The sequence below is a fragment of the Anguilla rostrata genome, chromosome 13 (genome assembly GCF_018555375.3).
Source record: "Anguilla rostrata isolate EN2019 chromosome 13, ASM1855537v3, whole genome shotgun sequence".
Taxonomy (NCBI): Eukaryota; Metazoa; Chordata; class Actinopteri; order Anguilliformes; family Anguillidae; genus Anguilla; species Anguilla rostrata.
This window is the reverse complement of record NC_057945.1, coordinates 34,638,556-34,657,657: the sequence shown is the minus strand read 5'-3', so window position 1 is coordinate 34,657,657 and position 19,102 is coordinate 34,638,556. Positions and strand designations below refer to the sequence as shown.

The window sequence follows — 19,102 nt, the reverse complement described above, 5'->3', positions numbered from 1 at the left end:
TTTTCCCAAATAAATAGTCTTTTTCAAGACATTATTTCAGCATATACTGTGCATGAACACACATTTATAAAGAACAACCAGCTCCTCATGAATTCTCTGAAGCCCTTCCAATATTCTCATCACAGTAAACTGCTCTACCGCTCTCTCCATTTCCCCTGGTGGCCCCCTCTCATGTAACTCACATTTACATTAAAAAAAAGTCACCTCATGCACTATAACACAGGCTGAGACAGAAGAAGGCAGGTTTATAGTAATACTGCATTTACGAAATAGAAAAAGAGAAAAAGAGCAGGTCTTCTGCAGAAGCCGCTTCACCCGCAGGTTTTTCGAAAGCGTGAGAAGAAGCCAGCGGGTGAGTCGGCCTCACGCGTGTTCTGACTCGAACCCGGCACAACCCCTGACAGGCCTTTAAATGACCCGCTAAATTTGAGACATGTTCCAGTGACAGGGCACCGTGCGTAGAGAGGCCCACAGCAGACAGCAGGCTCGGCTAATCCCAGTGAACATTTCGGTTTGGCGGTGGAAGTTGGCAAAGCGCCAACTAGGTTCGTAGCCAGGCTATTTCTGGGTAAAACCTGAGCTATATACTGGGGCTAACCTAGACCGTTTATGTCAAAACGGCTCTCGACCTAGAATTCCACCCCTCTGGACGGCCTCTAGATTCCGGCTTTTGCTCACTGGGATGGTCCTCTAGCCCACGGAGAACGTGCACATTTTGAGACCACAAATGTGCACCCACCACCCGCCACCCTCGGCATAAACCCAAGCCAGTGACCCCTGAATTAAGAGCCACTAGGTATCAGAGACATGGTTTAAAAATTCACGTTTCATTAAAACTTTAAAAAATAAGCAGAACAATTCAAACTCACGGTGGCTCAGGTTGAGTAAGTTTGGTCCCGTTAAAAATGGCGGTACTGGCGAGTGGCTTTCATTTGCTTAAATTGTGGCCCAGTGTCCTCACGCAAAAACAGCACAGGTAGGCATTCTAACACATTGAAACCATCCCTGATTTTGACACTCTGCTAGTATGACCTCACTGTGGCTGACATCACCGGGGAGAGTACACTGGGAAACACTGAGGTGGGGTAGTGGGAGATCCCTCACACGTGAGGTCCTACCATCACCCATTCCCCCGTTCACTCCCGGAATACCCAGACCACGCTTTGTGTCATCCAAATGACCCAGCCTCCCAGAATGCACCTCTTTACTTTGGCCACTTGATCACATGACCATACCACAACAGCAGTTCCCTCCCAAACTGGCAGTCAAGCCACACATTGCTGTGATACCGGTCACAGTGAGTAGCCCAGCAGCCAAGTCCTGTGAACCTCTGAGGTCAAGGCCAAGGCATTACAGGCAAGATAACTGTCAACGACTCCAGCGGACACTGGTTGCCACTTTGGATTTAGGTGTGGTCTCAAAGGGTGGAGGGCTGCTCTTGCACTGCTGGCGTGGTCCAGCAGGGACAGCGGGGGACTGCTATATTACACAAACCGGTGGGTGAACACTGCAAAGGATAAACCCTGCCTTTTCCCAAAACAATATAAAACAGCAATGTGGGGTTTGGGAGAGCTAGTGGCCAGGGCTAGTGTTTCCTGTGGGGAATGTTGTAGGGAGAGGTCACCGCCTAGTTCTTACAACAAGATTCCCAGCAGGGCTTCTCCTTGTTACCCGGCAACAAGCTGAGACCCCTCCCATCCCCCCCCACCCCCCGCCCCACCCCGTGCCCCACCCCGCTCCTCCCCCACGCTGGGGTAAGGATGGACCCATCTAGCACTCGTCTATGTTAAGGCAGATGAACTCCTGAATGCAGGTCTTATACTGCTGTTCGGTGGGGCTGCTGCTGGGGTATTGACCTGGCTGTCCGAAGGGGCCCTCCGACTCCCGCATCTCCTCGTTCATCCGGGCCAGGCGCAGCCTGTGGGGGGGTGAGGGGGGGGTAGGTACATTATTTAGTATCACACAGAGGCTTATGGAAACCTTGGTGCTAGACCAATTCCAGTGAATTTAACCCTTTGAAGAGTAGATTTTTCAGAATGCTTTTTTCAAAATTTGAAGTCAGAGTTCCAGAACTCCACTGCTTTCAGTTACCGGCAGCGATTGTGACATCAGCATTAGAATGTTCAGATAAGAACATTCTAATCACATATCTGTGATCTCACACCTTTAAAGGGTTAAGCATGCTTAGAAAGGCACAGCCTACGGTAACCAGTTAGAACTTCAGGACCCAGTATTACACAGATCTGGACTGAAACAGCATTCTGTGTACAGTAAAAGTGACTCACAAGGTGACGATGTCGGCGTTGGCGGCCTGCACGGCGATGCTCAGGGGGTCGTGTCCGTCCTCGTCTCCGTCGGTCTGAGTGGCACCCCGCTTCAAGAACAGGCACACTTGCCTAAAAAGGGGGGGGGGGACACCGTGAGTCCCAACAGGGCAGGCACCCCCTCGGACAGCACTGCACATACACCAGGGAATATATACTCTCCAGAACCTCTTTGCTTTGAGTGTAAGGCTTCTGATTCAGAGAACAGTGTCAAACATTAAACCTTCATTAATTCAACCAGTAGATTAAGTTAGATTGCCCGTTTAGAGCTGATTCCAGTGGAGAAGCAGTAGGTCAGTGGTTCCTAAATTCCTTATTTGGTCACAGGTGATTTTTTTAAAGGCTTCCAACAACTTTCGTTCTGCTTGAACGCTGTGTCCTTTTCGCTTTCTAATGGACTCCTTCAACCCTCACCACCCCCCACCAGGGGGCCACACCCCCCTCTTTGAGAACCACTGCAGCGGACAGACAGACAGATGAACGTGGGTACAGGGCGGTTTTTTTACAGGTCGCAGTGACAGCAGGTAACGCTCACCCTGTGTGACCCAGGTACGTGGCGTGGTGGAGGGGGCCGCGTCCCCGCATGTCTCTTTGGTTCACGTCGGCGCCATTTTGGAGCAGGAACTCGCAGGCGATGAGGGAGCCCTGCAGGAGGGAGCGGGGGCAGAGAAGAGAGAAGTGAGTACTGCAACGTTACTGGCTGTGAGATCACACGCCCTGGAGAGGAGATGTGTTTTGGGGGACGGCACCCTGCATCACGGCCTGGATGAGCGGGCATGTGTGTGTGCAGGTGTGTGTGTGAGCAGGTGTGTGTGTGTATGTACTCATACTCACCCCCATCACTGCCTGTATGAGCGTGTGTGTGTGTATACTCACCCCCATGACGGCCTGTATGAGCATGTGTGTGTGTGTGTGTGTGTGTGCGTGTGTGTGTGTATACTCATACTCACCCCCATGACGGCCTGTATGAGCGGGTGTGTGTGTTTGTGTGTGTATGAGCGGGTGTGTGTGTGTGTGTGTGTGTGTGTATACTCATACTAACCCCCATCACTGCCTGTATGAGCATGTGTGTGTGTGTGTGTGTGTATACTCATACTAACCCCCATCACTGCCTGTATGAGCATGTGTGTGTGTGTGAGTGTGTATGAGCGGGTGTGTGTGTGTGTGTGTATGTACTCATACTCACCCCCATGACGGCCTGTATGAGCGTGTGTGTGTGTGAGTGTGTATGAGCGGGTGTGTGTGTGTGTGTGTATGTACTCATACTCACCCCCATCACGGCCTGTATGAGCGTGTGTGTGTGTGAGTGTGTGTGTGTGTGTGTATGTACTCATACTCACCCCCATCACTGCCTGTATGAGCGTGTGTGTGAGTACTCACCCCCATAACTGCCTGTATGAGCGGGCTCTTGCCCTCGTCCTCCTCGCTGGCCAGGTTGACGTCGGCCCCGTGCGCCAGCGCCTCGGCCATGACGGGCAGGTTTCGGGCGCGGGACGCCTTGTACAGCAGGGCCCCCGGGTGCAGGTCCCGCAGGTCCTCCGGGTCCGACGCCTCCGGCTCCAGCTCCACCTCCCCGCTGGACTCCTCAGACTCCTCACACTCTGCGGAGAGAGCGGGAGGAGCCGCCGTCACACACACCGTCACACACCCTCACACGCCGTCACACACACTGTCACACACCCTCATACACTGTCACACACGGCCACACACACCGTCACACCCACTGTCACACACACACTGTCACACACACCCTCACACACACTGTCACACACACACCGTCATGCACACTGTCACACACACACGCCGTCACACACACTGTCACACACACACCATCACACACCGTCACACACACTGTCACACACACCGTCACACACCCTCACACACCGTCACACACACCCTCACACACACTCATACACTGTCACACACCGTCACACACCACCACACACCGTCACACACCCTCATACACTGTCACACACCCTCATACAACGTCATACAACGTCATACACCGTCACACACCATCACACACCCTCACACACACCGTCACACACCGTCACACACCGTCACACACACACCGCTCTGCGTCCCCCTTTGACCCCTCTAAGTGTGAATCAGTGCTTCTCTCCTCTGGCAGCCGTACAGACCGCATCTGCATAATGAGCGCGTTAGCGTCCTGAGGCAATGATCATGAAACTAAACCGCCATTTTATTCACCCACATAAAAATGCTCAGATTGATTAAAATGTGCTGCTTTTCTTTTCAAGAGGAAATACTTCCAGGGTCAAGCAGCAGTTTTATAGCTTCAGCCTACGTGCTGTGTTTACACCTCCAAACGACAGTGACGGGGCGGCTTTGGAAGCAATTTTTATCAGTGTTTATTGTAGCCCTGCCCCTTTTCCCCAAACCCCGCCCCGCCGGTCCGAGGCGCACCCACCTTCCTCTGTGACGCTGTCCACCACGGAGCCGAACACCAGGATGTCGGTGCTGCCGTCGGTGCTGCCGCCGAGACCGCTGTCACTGCTGAGACCTGCCGGGCCAGAAAGTGCCAAGCCAAGGACACGTTAGTCACCCCCACTGCCTCCCAAAAACCAGGCCCTGCACCCCCACTGCCTCCCAAAAACCAGGCCCTGCACCCCCACTGCCTCCCAAAAACCAGGCCCTGCACCCCCACTGCCTCCCAAAAACCAGGCCCTGCACCCCCACTGCCTCCCAAAAACCAGGCCCTGCACCCCACTGCCTCCAAAACCACCACTGCCTCCCAAAACCAGCCCTGCACCCCGACTACCTCCCAAAAACCAGACCAGGACAATCCCTGCACAGCCCACTACACTCCCAACTGTGGAAATGACCAGCCCTTTATAACCCACCACATCCACCTTACCATCGCCCACTACCTGTCCTGGAGACGTAGCCGTCGAAGGACCCCACTTACTGCGCTCGCCCGAGCCCGTGTCCGTAGGAGAGAGAGAGAGCCAGACTCGCGACAGAAGAGGAGCCTGCGAAGTGGAGAGAGAGGCCGCTGTGGGAGAGAAGAGGAGGGAGAGGGAAGGGGGAGAGAAGAGAGAGAGAGAGAGAGGGAGAGAGAGGGAGAGAGAGAGAGAGAGAGAGAGAGGGAGGAAGGGGGAGAGAGAGAGAAGGGAGAGAGAGAGAGAGAGAGAGGTCAGTGAGAGAGAAACACGCGCACACACACATTACACAACACACACACACACAGGATACACACATACACACGCACGCACACATGTTACAGGCACACACAGGATACACACACACACACGCCACATACAGAAAACACACACACACACCCCACACATCAGCCATTACATTTCAAGATTTAGCAGACACTCTTACCCAGACAATTTACAGAGATTACATATGTGCATGCAATGCATTGACACAGCTGGATATTCTTCCAAAAGTGATTGAAGGTTAAGCACTTTGCTTAATCTCTTGATCACCACAGCTGGGAGTCAAACCCGCAACCTTTGAGTTTCGAGCCCAGTTCCCTAACCATCGCGCCACACCGTTGCTGCTGAGGAAGTGAATAGTAGGGCTGTGAGGCGCTGTTGCCGGGCTACCTGAGGAGAGGTTGCCGGGGGAGGCGCTGCCGGGCTCCCGCCGGTACTTGCGGCGGGACTGGAGCGCTCTGACGGAGCTGTTGTGGCGCCGGCACTTCTTGTCGCTCCAGCGGCGGGATTTGCGTTCCGCGTCCGCCAGCGCCTCGCTGCCCGCCATCTTCTTCAGGAACTTCTTCTCCACGTACTTGGCCTTTATCCAGGCCTCCTTCTCCTGCCTGCGGGGTGGGGGGGGGGGGGGGGTGATAGTGAAAAAGCGAACCGGACACAACGGCTCAACTGAGGTCCTCTTCTTAAAGCCACACACTGAAGCCGCCCTGTTCGTATTTGTATCTGAAAAAGCCGCAGGCTCAAACGCGCTCTCATCTGGCACAATTTCAGCGTACAGCACCTTTCATTCACTTAAGCTGCTACGGATCTCAAAGCCAACTAAAGATTAATGCTTTACTTAACCTTTTGAAGAGTAAGTTTTTTTTGGAATGGTTTTTAAAAATTCTAAATCAGTGTTCTAGAACTCCGCTGCTCTCAGTCACCGGCAGCGATTGTGACATCAGCGTTAGAATGTTCACTCAGGAACATTCTAATGACACATTTCCATGATGTTACACCTTAAGGGGTTAGAATCTAACGTAAGTGCGGCAGTTGGGCGTCAGGATTGCCCACCTGGAGCTGGACGGCCCCGGTTTCTTCAGACCCAGCTGCTCGCATGTGCTCTCGTAGATCTGATTGACGGTTCCATTGCCCAGCTCACACATCAGCTGCGGGGGGGGGGGGGGGGGGATCAACCAATTAAATAACTCAGTAATGCACAAATCTCAGGCCAACACTACGAATTAGACTGTTTCTCAGGCCAACACTACGAATTAGACTGTTTCTCAGGCCAACACTATGAATGAGACAGCTGACTATATGCATCGTTATTGATGTTCAACAAAAACATATTTATTGTTACTCTAAAAAATGTATTTTTGTCCACGGCTGTTTGAATTGAAAGAGGGGGGAGGAGATTTACCTTCAGTAACTCAGGCTCCCATGAGTCCAGAGTCAGTGATCGGACCTTCGAGCACTGAACCCCCAAACTCCTGCAGGGAACAAGCAACCACCACATTTTCAGGTCCAATTTCAAGGAGTTTCATATATTATTCACAGGGTACGTGCTGAGAGAAAAATGGCAATGCCAATATGATAAAAGACACATTCTAAATTACATTTGAGAGATTCAAACAACCATAGACATTTCCGCTTAGTACAGTGTTGAGTTGTGTTAAGTCTGCTCCTCTGTTTTGAATTAAAAGGTATTTTTAGGACAAAGGGAATGTATTAAGGCCAGGGCTGATCGTGTTCCCCAGGATGGAGCCACACTGGAATGCTGTTTGGCACCGACAGCAGACTTCCCCCCACAAAGTATTTTTTTACTTGTTCTGGAAGTGATAAAGTTGCAGTTTCTGATGAGTTTCTCCTGTTCTCATCCTTTCCCTCCATGCTTAACCCCCTCCTCTCCTCCCTCTCATTTCCTCTCTTCTTCCTTCCTTTCCTCTCCTTTTCTTTCCTTTCCTCTGCTCTCCCCTCCTTTCCTATCCTCTTCCCTCTTCTCTTCGCTCCTCTTCCCTCCTCTCCTCTCCCCTCCTTTCCTCTCCCCTGCTTTCCCCTCCTTTCCTGTCCTCTTTTCTCCTCTGCCCTCCTCTCCTCTCCTCTCCTCAGCCCACACAGATCTGAGGACTTGCTGTCTGACTGCCTCTCTCTTAGCACAAAACACTGTGGGTTAGGCAACCTGTTTTAATCACATAAATAAGACAAAAAGATGGCCGCTTCCACATCCGAGCAAACCAATTTCCCACAAAAAGAGAGAGAAAACTTCAGCCAACTCTGAGAAGTGAAAGAGGGTTCTGCTTCAAAACTGTTCTTTCAGCAAACCCCAGAGATGTTCAGCGAGGCTCAGTGGCTAATGTTTATCTTTCATCATCACCGTGTTTGCAAAGCCCGCGAAAGGACATAATCTAGACGGAGAAAGCCTTTGTTTAATCTCACACATCCTCTGTGATTTATTTAACATAAAACAGCCTTCTCTCATCTCTGAGAGGATCAATGATAGCTGTGAAAATAAAGCATAAAGAGAAGAGAGAGAGAGAGACTGATAGAGAGACTGATAAATAGCGACAGAGAGAGAGAGAGAGAGAGAGAGACAGCTAAACAGAGAGAGAGAGCTCTCTGTACTTTGCTTGGGGAACCTACACGTGGTACATGTGAGAAAGTGATTCATTCTGTACACAGTTTTACTATGTGGCTGGGTTCATTCCCTTCTAATCTGTAGCTGTAACATCTGTAAATCAAAAGCAAAGTCTTCCGAAAGATGAAGGCATCTATTCCGCCATCGTCTTCCTCTTCAGCTTGCCCCTCAGGAGGTGACGCTGAGTACTTCCAGAAACTTCCAGAGCTCATTATTCCTCCACAAAGAGGATCAATCGGCACCTGAGGCCACAGCTCCTTAATCCAAAAAGGCCACAAACAAGCAGCCCTGACAGGCCTCCTCACGCGCCCGAGCCAGCACGGCCTATCAGACCATGAATTTCTAAACCAATCACCAGGGCTTAAGGTGGAGATTACAAAATAACCGATATATTCTCTTTTTGGAAACATGTATCCCACGGGTCCAAAGCGCAGGAGGTAACAGGAGCATTTCCAGCTGAAGTGTAATTTGCACTCGTCTCTAAATGACCATACAAAGGACAAAAGCGTGTAAGATCCAAAGCAGTGACTTCCCCCTTTTCTCTATCCTGTCATCACTGATCCCCAGCCCAATAGGCCTGTTGCCCCTGCACCTCTGAGGGAGGGGGGTGGGGGGGGGGGGTGAGAGAAGAAGCAAACGTGACCAGAAAGCCGATTAGCGGATCTCCCAGTAATCTGGAGGAGGGGTGAGGAGGTGCAGCTCAAGCTTCACCGAGCGGGGCGAGGCCGCTGAGGTCAGGGGTCCCCCGGCACACAGCTGCCCATCGCTGCCTCGCTCATTACCCAGCATGCTGAGGGAGTCGGGTAGCACTCGATGCACATCAGGGTGGGGGTTGGGGTTAGCGGTGTATGAGCATACCTGTGAATACTGGAGTACTTGATGCAGCAGTGTTAGGGTTGGGGTTAGCAGAATTAGAGTTAGGGTTAGGGTTGGGGTTGGACTTGGAGTTGGGGTTAAGGTTAGGTTGGGGGATGGGGTTAGCGGTGTATGAGCATACCTGTGAATGCTGGAGTACTCGATGCACAGCAGGGTTAGGGTTGGGGTTAGGGGTGTATGAGCGTACCTGTGAATGCTGGAGTACTCGATGCACAGCAGGGTTAGGGTTGGGGTTAGGGGTGTATGAGCGTACCTGTGAATGCTGGAGTACTCGATGCACAGCAGGGTTAGGGTTGGGGTTAGGGGTGTATGAGCGTACCTGTGTATGCCGGAGCACTCGATGCACAGCAGGGTTAGGGTTAGGGTTAGGGTTAGCAGGTTTAGGGTTAGGGTAGGGGTTAGGGTACCTGTGGATGCCGGAGCACTCGATGCACAGCAGGGTTAGGGTTAGGGTTAGGAGGTTTAGGGTTAGGGTAGGGGTTAGGGTACCTGTGTATGCCGGAGCACTCGATGCACAGCAGGGTTAGGGTTAGGGTTAGCAGGGTTGGGGTTAGGGTTAGGGGTGTATGAGCGTACCTGTGTATGCCGGAGCACTCGATGCACAGCAGGATGCCCAGGTTGATGCTGGCCCAGCGCGGGTCGGGTTAGGGTTAGCAGGGTTAGGGTTGGGGTTAGGGTAGGGGTTAAGGTACCTGTGTATTCCGGAGCACTCGATGCACAGCAGGATGCCCAGGTTGATGCTGGCCCAGCGCGGGTCGGGTTAGCGTTAGCAGGGTTGGGGTTAGGGGTGTATGAGCGTACCTGTGGATGCCGGAGCACTCGATGCACAGCAGGATGCCCAGGTTGATGCTGGCCCAGCGCGGGTCGGGCTGGCCGCAGTCGCAGCACTGCTCGTTGCCCGGGATGCCCTGGGCGCGCTGCACGATGCTCTCGCCCCCCCGCACGCTGCGCTCCCGCGGCTCGCTGGCCGAGTCGATGCTGCTGGTGGACGGGGAGGCGGTGCGGTCCAAACGCTGGGGAGAACACGCAATGGGAGGGGGTCAGTATTACACGGGTCGTTCCTAACACCGCACATACTAACATAAGCTTCGTCACTCAACATTTAGCACCAGGGGAATGTAATTCCTGTTTTCGTTTTTTTTTAAAAATACACTTTGTCTTTGTTCTGGAGTGATGACACCAAATAAAAAAAACATTTAGCACAAGATACACATTACTGCTGAGGTCAGGGGAAGCACTGGAGTAAAAACTACATTAACAGGAACTATTTTTATTTTTCATGATTTCTAATATATTACTTATTCTATTTACTTTTATTTGTGTGGGGAGGTCCTACTGTAAGAACTGTAGGACTGTAAAGGCTCATTTATGCTTCGTCACACGACACTTAAAAAGTGTAGCTTCACGTTTGGCTCTTATACTTCGGCGAAGGCCTGCAGGAAGGGCTCTCACGTCTCTGTGGTAACGGACAACAAATTTCGGCATTCCCCTGTCTGTCCAATCACACTGTGCGACAAATGTGACAGTGTCCAGGCCAAAATAAAATTCTAGAGGTGTGAGACACTGAAAAAGAGAGCAAATTTTCTTCCAGTTGAAAATAAGGTCAATTTTTGTCGAGCGACGCTAATCGACAGTGTTGTGTGTCGAAGGATAGACCGGCCTTAAGAGGTGCTCGAGCTGCAGTGAGACATAGGCCCCAGGGCCCCAGGGCCCCGGGGTAGAGGCTGACCTCGATGTAGTAGTTGTCGGGGATCTCTCTGTAGGCCGAGGCGATGCTGGCCTGCACAGCCTGGATCCAGGACTGCCGCAGCTTCTCAGACTCCGCCTGCAGCATACAGCTCCTGAGGGGACAGGACCAATCAGAGCGCAGATAGACACACGCACGCACACACGCAAACACGCAAACACACACACACACTCACATGCTAAAACACACACACAAGCAAACACCCACACAAACACATGCACGCATATGCACTAACACACACACACACATTCAAACATACGCACATACACTCACCCAACAGCACTAAGCTCCCTTTATCTTAAAGCACAACAAGGGTTCTTTGTTGTGTGGTGAAAATTTGAATAAGTTGCTATCAAGAGCTGATCATCTGATAGATATTTCTGGCTACAATGAGTAAGGCTACACTGACACACTTTTTACACTGCAGCCCAAAATGGTGGTTGGCCACAAATGTAGATAACACAGACCTCAATGAACCTGTAACAGAGGAAAAAATGTTCGATGTCCAATGGTAGGTTTTACAGAATGACACTTACTTTGTGGGAGAGACAACCTCGAAGCAGAACCTCCTCTCGATGTCCTCGCAGGGTTTGACTGAACACAGCCTCAAGTCTTCCACCACCACCGTCAGGGCATCCTAACACGGGCAGAGGAGAGTGTCAATCATTCTTAGACTCCGCCCCCCACCTCACCATCACCACACTTCCACAAATTCCACATTCTCCTTCTCATTTAGGCACTGGCCTGGATTAAGTCTAAGGAGACTGCTGTTAGCCATGCTAACTGTCAATAACCACCAACCACGCTGTACGACACAGAACTCATCCCCACTCAATGCGGCTCCCACTCTTATTTTCACACTGGTTCCAAAATATGGGAGTTTTTCTAATTCCTTCTTTCACCTGAGGAAAAGCTGGAAGTCTTTCTCTAACAAGCACTGAGGTTTGATTATTAAACCCAGTGCAACCAGGGAAATTCTGGTATCTGGAAACTCTCAGTAATAATAATCTCATAATAATCCTCCCCTTTACTAGGATACACACCCCGGCAACCAGCTGAGACTAACCTTTAGCTTCTTCTGATACACCAGTTGGCTGTTCTGTATTGAGAACCACCGTCTGAAATGGGAGTAAAAAAACAAGACGTCTGTTATTATATCACCATTGCAGCTTCTGCAGTAAAAAAAAAACAAAAAAATATATCTATCAAATTTCCTTTACCCTGAAGATCCAAAACACAGATATGGGATTTCATTAAAATGTAGGGTGAACTCACACCAAGCAACCTTTTTACTGGACTGCAATGGAGAGAACTGGATGATGTCATTTAACAGATATGCTAGACAGAATCAATGGCAGAACTGCCTATGGAGAAACAAACTGACACTTTAATAGATATTCTATATGTGGAGAAAGCACGGATCTCTAGATAGCTATTGAGTCCTCACATTATTGTCCGAGTTTCAAGCAAAATGCATTCAATGACTCCTGCAAAAAGGCAACGCATAGTAAAATTCCATGGTTATTTTCATGTTATAGACCTTGAGTTTCAATAAGAAAATACCCAAATAAATGTTCGTAACATTTTAAAATAAATTTGTAATTACTTAATGTATTGTTTTTAGAGCATGGTAAGTTTTACTATCAAATCAAAGCTCCTGCACTGTCAAAGGACAAGGACAGGAAGCTGAGGTCTCACCTTCGGTTCATTCATCCTAACTATGCCTACTTTGCCAGAACAAGATTGTTCTTCTACAGTTTCCAAGGTGATACCACTCCAGCCAACTCCCCAAATTATCGTAGGCACTTCCTGTTTTCCAGTTTCTTGCATCTTAACATTTTTTTCTGTCATCCTGCCGTCTAAATGAACGAAAGGCAAAAACCTCTAACTGCCTAAGTAGACTATGCCCGTATGCACCCCGCGTTTCTGCGACAGGACCTTTGGTCACTCACCTGTTCCAGGTCTTGAAGGCGTTGCTGGCCCTCTTGAACAGGTACCCCTCCATCACCACGCCGTCGGGGGCGTCCACGTTGAACTCCACCTTGGAGTCATCGTAGGAGAAGTCCTGCCAGAGAGAGGAGCCACGCCCGTTACCCGCTGACCCGAGCTCCCCGAGAAATCCTACAGTAAAACGCTACGGTACAGCGTAATGCACTACCACAGGCTGCTGCATTCATTAATAAATCTGGGAGATCTAAAGAGGCTTTAAATGCAAATATGGGGACACACACGTACAAGAACATAATTGGTATAGCTGGCAGCAAGGCACACTTGCTAAAATAAAAGTATAAAAAATTTGAGTATTGCGTCATTATAAAATTATTATATCGTACTACAGTGGACACCAACAGTGATCTATGAAATGCACATTACCACAAGTTGTAGTTTTTACAAGGGTAAACCGTGATTTATGAGAGTGGCACAATCTTTAATCATACTCCTATATAGCGAATGTTTAAGATGATCAATAAAACCATGCAGGTACATGTCAAAATTAATTTATAAAGTTTGGAGTTGTCAGATTTATCACGTTACGCAAAGGACTGCTCCAAATTCTGGGAACCCAGGTGAAGGTTGGATGACTGTACATGTTCCGTGTACTTAGCAGGCATCAGAAAACGTCGGTTGACCCTGCGGTTGGCACGGTTACATGTGTGTGACCTAACGGAGGCTGTGTCAAGTGTCTGAGTATGCCACCCTTACAGCTCCACTGCCCTGATGACACACTCCCGGAAAGCGTATGTTTAATTATAGACCATGTGTAGGAAGCGAGAGGCGTTCGCTCCTCCCGTTAAATTGGTAGGCTTTACACCCCTCGATGACACCGTAAAAGTCGCCCCGCCCCCACACGCGTCCCCTCGTGTCCAAGCGAGGGCAGGAAAATTGAACAGCGCTGACGTGAGCACACTGAGACGTAGGTGGGCACGCATTAAAAACACAGAGTTTTGTGATGCACGATACGCAGAAAGATCAGCCGGTTGTTCAGGCAGAAGTGTAATTACTCTGATGTTTCAGGGCAACGTTTAAAATCAGCCTTTCTTCTGTTTCCTGGTCACATGCTTCTTTTGATGCCGCCACCAATGTATAAGACCAGGTTATCAGTTAATTCTGGGATAAACTGGCACCCAATGTTCTAGAAGGAACATCTATAACATTGCTCCCGGTACTCATCCAAACAGCATTGAAACCAAATGAATCACACCACCAAGCTGCAATTTAAAAGTAGATAAAATTGGCAATGGAAATCAGATTTTCTTACACTACAGGGTCAAAGCCAAAATGAAAAGGAACACAGCAAATGTGAACTAGAACATCTAATGCAATGTTGAACACACACAAGGTCTTTTTCATCCCCAAACTCGCTGAGCTATGAAAACGGATGCAGTATAAAGGAATGTGTACTCTGGAATGACGGTAACACCACTTTGCGTCCAGTCTGATACACGTCCGTGCATGACGCACACACTTTCGACATCGCACCGGGCTGAAAACCATTTTCACCGCCCGTGTAACAACTTTCAAGGTTTCTCAGCTGGGGGTTAAAGTCTACAGATAACCCCCCCTCCTCGCGTTTATGCTACCATGCCCCAGATATATCAACTGGAACCACCAAAACGACTGACGACTGCCTGCTTTTTGTTGTCAGTCCAAATCTTGCATTACTCTTGTCCTTAAATCGAACTGGAATCAGACCTATTGAACCAAAACCTGCGACAGAACGGCCAGCATTCCTTGCCACCGCCCACAGGTCCTTATTGCCTAATTAGTCTATTACAAGAACACTGCGGAGATGCCTTGTCAAATATTCAATGGGGACCATTTCTGGGTCTTGAATGTCACTGACGTATATTGATGAAGGCTATCCGTATACGTTTAGGCTATTCCTATCAGTAGCTGGTATTTACCTGACATTGTCCTGAGAAAATCAATCAATGTTGCATGCACACTGTGCCGAGAAAGATAATCGTTCTTTCACAAGAAACATTCTGCTGACTTCGAAATAAACAAAACAAAAAACGCGATTAGGTAATGCCTTCTTTATTTGTTCAGCTAAGAAGGTCCATATTCACCTGTTGTTCAAGGTGATATTTATTATACAGGGATAAACACGAAACCCATATTAACCAGCCCTCTCTGCTATACAGAGGCATTTCCCAGCAGTTCCCTGGATTTCTGTACTGAACAACTCTATCAAACATTCACTCCATACTGGAGGGATATTCTCAAACAAGGCTACAAACAAATGCAAGCATGTATGTACACACAGGGACGCACACACACACCCACCCGACACACACACACACACATATACACACACACACACATAGACACACACACACAACACACTATTAGTCCAGTCTTATCAGCACTTATTGGCCTCCAATTTACTGTGTACCAATTTACTGTGTAAATGAAAAAATGAATATTTCAGAATATTGGGTAAATGAAATTTCTAGAAAAAGGTTTGGTAGTATTTAAGAATACCGAGTGGGGTTATTCCTGCTGAAAAGATTGCAAAGCAAACAAATGGCAATTCTTAGCAGAATACCTCTGAGAGAAGAGTGCTGTAGAGCTTCTGAGATCAAAAGAATATAATTTACTTTCTTTAAATATCTGCATGCAACTGCATGCATCTTGTTTACATCAAAATATCACTCTTCAAACCACAAAATATCAGTTCCATAAATGGTAACGTGAAAAGGGAATAAAGTGAGGCAAGACATGTTCACGAAAACAGACCAAATTCTATTAGTCATAAAACTATAAGAAAAACATACACATACTATGCATTTAAAACTTCCAACTATCTGTACACACAGGCACATAGACAAACTGCAACCCCCCAGTGGCGAATAACTTTAGACAAAAAACATAATGATATATAATGATTATAAATATTCAGTAGTCATTTGGCATTACGGTTATGTATTTTCTGCATCAAATGGCAACCCACCAGTGTGTAATCCAATCTTCCAAAAATCTTCATTTTTAATAGTTTGGTATCCAAAAGCATTGGAAGTCCTCGAAACTAACAACAAAAATATACCAGACACAGAACTAACTCCAAATTTCTTAGACCGATATCATATCTAAATTCCTCTGTGGATGAGACGAAAGAGCACGCGAGCTCACGTGAAGTATGACCACACCGCAGCGCTACAGAAGTGCAATGCTCGCGCAGCCGTGCGCTCTGTGTGCACAACAGCCACCTGCTTGCTACACTGCGCTGTGGTTCACGCGCAGGGAGGCTTAGAAAAAAAGCTAATTACCATACAGCTGTCATTTTAAGTGCCGTGCGCCTATGCTTCGCCCCTCGAGTGCTCCCCTGACCCTCGCGAGCTCGAACTGCAAAATTATTTCACTGCCACGAGAAGCCCTCCGGTGGCCGAGGTTTACGACCCCCCCCCCCGCCCTTTTTTTCTGTCACACTCCTATGCCCTCGAGAAGCAGCCTCTATTCTGCTCACAGCAGGAATAACTCACTTTTGGAATAACCGAAGTCCATCTGGCTACCAGTCCTTAACACCATTCTTGCTCAATCAAGCAAGCATCATGCCCATCCTGAATATATCCGCCCTTCACTTGTCCTTTTATTCACGTAAAACTTAAAATACAAACACGCCGTATCTTTCTCATTCTACCACAACCAACATTAACAATAGCTGGAAGTGTAGGCAATTAAATTCAAAAAGCCGCTTTAACGATCTCACCTTCTCTACAGTTGTCCCTGCACGCTTCATAAAAGACGATTCCACATTTAATGTAGGAAAGACGTGAAACCAGATAAACTATGTCAGTGATTTGAGATAAAAGTGAACTATAGCCCATACACAGTAGGAACTTCAAAACGTCGTATGTTTTAGTTACAACGTTACGACCATGTTCTCTTACGCTGTCAGAAAAAAAGCTATCGATAATGCAGAACTATTGGAGGAAGAGAAAGTTACAAACCCATCACCATCCCTTTTTCTGAAGGTTAACATTTTAAGGTTGTCATAAACTTACTAAATATTTTATAGCCTAATAAATCTCAGGTAATTATCAAATATAAGTATGCTCTCTAATACATTTTAAACTCCATCCACCTAGCATGCTGAATTCACTTAAAGCACATTTATAAGTTATCCAAAAGCGTATTTCAAGTCCTTGAAACTTAGACGGGACCCGATTCAATTATAGTTCTCGTCATGCTCCCCGTTAAAAAATAGGAAAAAGTATATTCGTTTTTCTCCTAACTAAATTAAAACAAAACGCATGCAAAGAAACACTAAACATGCCATTGCTCCGCTCCGTGGGGGAATGGCATGGCGAAATCCCCGGGGTGCAACAATAAGCGCGAGAACAAATAAAGGGCCAGGAAGAGTGGCAGATGTCCCGCGAGACAGGGCAGAGCGAGACAGCCGGAGCCACCTTACAATCGGCCATGAGAAACGGCCAGGCGCCCGGGAGAAAAGGCAGAAAAGAGCAGCGACAGACTGTGGAGGTATTTCTGGTGATAAATCACGCGGGTCTCATGTTGCATAAAACAGCGGAGATTCATGCCCTCGCGCTTGCAGTAACTCTAATGTCGGCATGATTCAATTTGATGGAGGCAGCCGGCGCATCCATAGCTGGGGGTGGGCACTCATTGTGAGAACACACATGCTCCGTGACAACTGACGGAACGAAGCCATGTAATAGCTCACAGTAATCGCAAAGGGAAACGAACTTGTTTTAGCTATAGATTATTAATTTAGTTAACTCTCATTTTCTGCAAAGGGCCTCACCTTCATAGAGTAGAAAGTTCACTCTACCATCTGAAGTACACGTATGCTTAATGTTTTGAAATGGTAAAATACTTTACTTAGAATTTTTATGAATTCCTTGATATGGTTAATAGTGCTAGTTTTTTTTAAAGACCTGCCTGTCTAACACTAAACAAAGTTTAGCAACAATACCAATCCGAAACTGAGCACAGATTTTTTCCTTAGGGACCAGGTGGAGACTGCGTTCATGTGGAGAGAGAAAAGGAGGGGCAGTTGTGGTGTGATGAGGTTGGTTATGGTCTCCACTTCATCTGTCCAGGCAAACTGTTTGAAGTCATGTCAATGGACCTGGTGTGATATAGTGGTTCTCTGAAAGGAACAAATCCCTTTTGTTCCAGAAGGGGGGTACCCGATGCGTGTGCGCTCGTATACGCACACACACAAGGTCATAAAAGTCTTTGGGGGGGGGGGGGGTCGGTGATCTTCAGACGTGGCTGCTGGGGATAACATACCACTCTCTGGACGTGTGTGGACTGTCCTAGCCTCTCACTCAAACTGACCTACGCCCTGTCCAATGCTAAGCCTATTATTGACTAATCCAGCTGCTCTCTCTCTCTCTCTCTCGCTCGCTCTCTTTCTCTGCAATCGATGCAACAGTGTGCTCGTCACCGTGTCACCGAGACAAAAAATAAACCTGCTTTCTCTTTTTTTCTCCAGAACAGGCCCCCTTTCTCTCAAAATGAACCCACTTGGGGAAAAAAAAACCAAGAATATTCCTGCTTTTTTATACCAGCACTTCATAAAGTACAAAAACAAATCTGCTGTAGACATATCTTGTCAAAGCCAATATGCAATATTTATGCATCAAAATTTATTGTGAAATTCTATGGACTGAAGAAGCAGTTTGTATGTGGTATTCTTGGAAAAATAGATACGACCTTGGATGGCTGTATCTATTGTTTTTTTTTTTTCTACAACCCACAATACCTCACATTTACAATTATGTTAAAATATCCAGGAAAGCAGTTAGTATGCACAGTTATAGACACACATACATATACAGTATATAAAGGGAGGCACACACATATAAATATGGAAATATGTATGCTATATATAAATATCTTCAGATTTTATGCCTGAAGCCAATCCCACGCATTGTCTGAAAGTGGCCTGAATAGTTTATGGCTGGAAAACAGTGCGCTTTGATCAGGGAAGTAGGCAGCCACTATGATTGGTTAATCTGTCGTGCTGTCATATCTACAAAGGCATCATTTAAAGGCCCATTTAAATGGTTCAACAGAGATACCTTCAATAGGTAGTCAGTTGATTGAAATGCGAGAGGTAAGTGAAACAGCCTGATTTGATAATAAAACAAATACAAAAAAACTTTCTATTGGCAGCTCTTGGACAGTCAGTCGGCAGATAATCCTGATTTCATTTCAGTCTAATCTCGCACCACCTCTAATTCATCAGATTATTTGAAGATAAACAGCCTTAATTAAAGGAGTGAAAATAAAACAAGATTGGTGGAGCGGAGAGGATGCGATAGCAAAAGAGATCATGAAAGCAAGCGAGAGAGAGAGAGTGAGAGAGAGCATGAAACCGAGAAAG

At 47.8% G+C, this 19,102-nt stretch overlaps 1 protein-coding gene across 1 annotated transcript in view; it reads right to left on the bottom strand.

Annotated features, from left to right (window-relative positions):
• Positions 1 to 19,102, bottom strand: part of LOC135238344 (arf-GAP with coiled-coil, ANK repeat and PH domain-containing protein 3-like) — a 92,763-nt gene that overhangs the window by 7,505 nt on the left and 66,156 nt on the right. The window contains exons 11-23 of the mRNA XM_064306131.1: positions 12,699 to 12,811; positions 11,813 to 11,864; positions 11,283 to 11,383; positions 10,729 to 10,840; positions 9,801 to 10,012; positions 6,909 to 6,978; positions 6,560 to 6,654; positions 5,780 to 6,114; positions 4,756 to 4,884; positions 3,705 to 3,925; positions 2,860 to 2,969; positions 2,286 to 2,396; positions 1,857 to 1,918 (exon numbers count right to left, since the gene is read on the bottom strand). Coding sequence (XP_064162201.1) covers positions 1,857 to 1,918; positions 2,286 to 2,396; positions 2,860 to 2,969; positions 3,705 to 3,925; positions 4,756 to 4,884; positions 5,780 to 6,114; positions 6,560 to 6,654; positions 6,909 to 6,978; positions 9,801 to 10,012; positions 10,729 to 10,840; positions 11,283 to 11,383; positions 11,813 to 11,864; positions 12,699 to 12,811 — 1,723 coding nt within the window. The remainder of the gene's footprint in view (positions 1 to 1,856; positions 1,919 to 2,285; positions 2,397 to 2,859; positions 2,970 to 3,704; positions 3,926 to 4,755; positions 4,885 to 5,779; positions 6,115 to 6,559; positions 6,655 to 6,908; positions 6,979 to 9,800; positions 10,013 to 10,728; positions 10,841 to 11,282; positions 11,384 to 11,812; positions 11,865 to 12,698; positions 12,812 to 19,102) is intronic.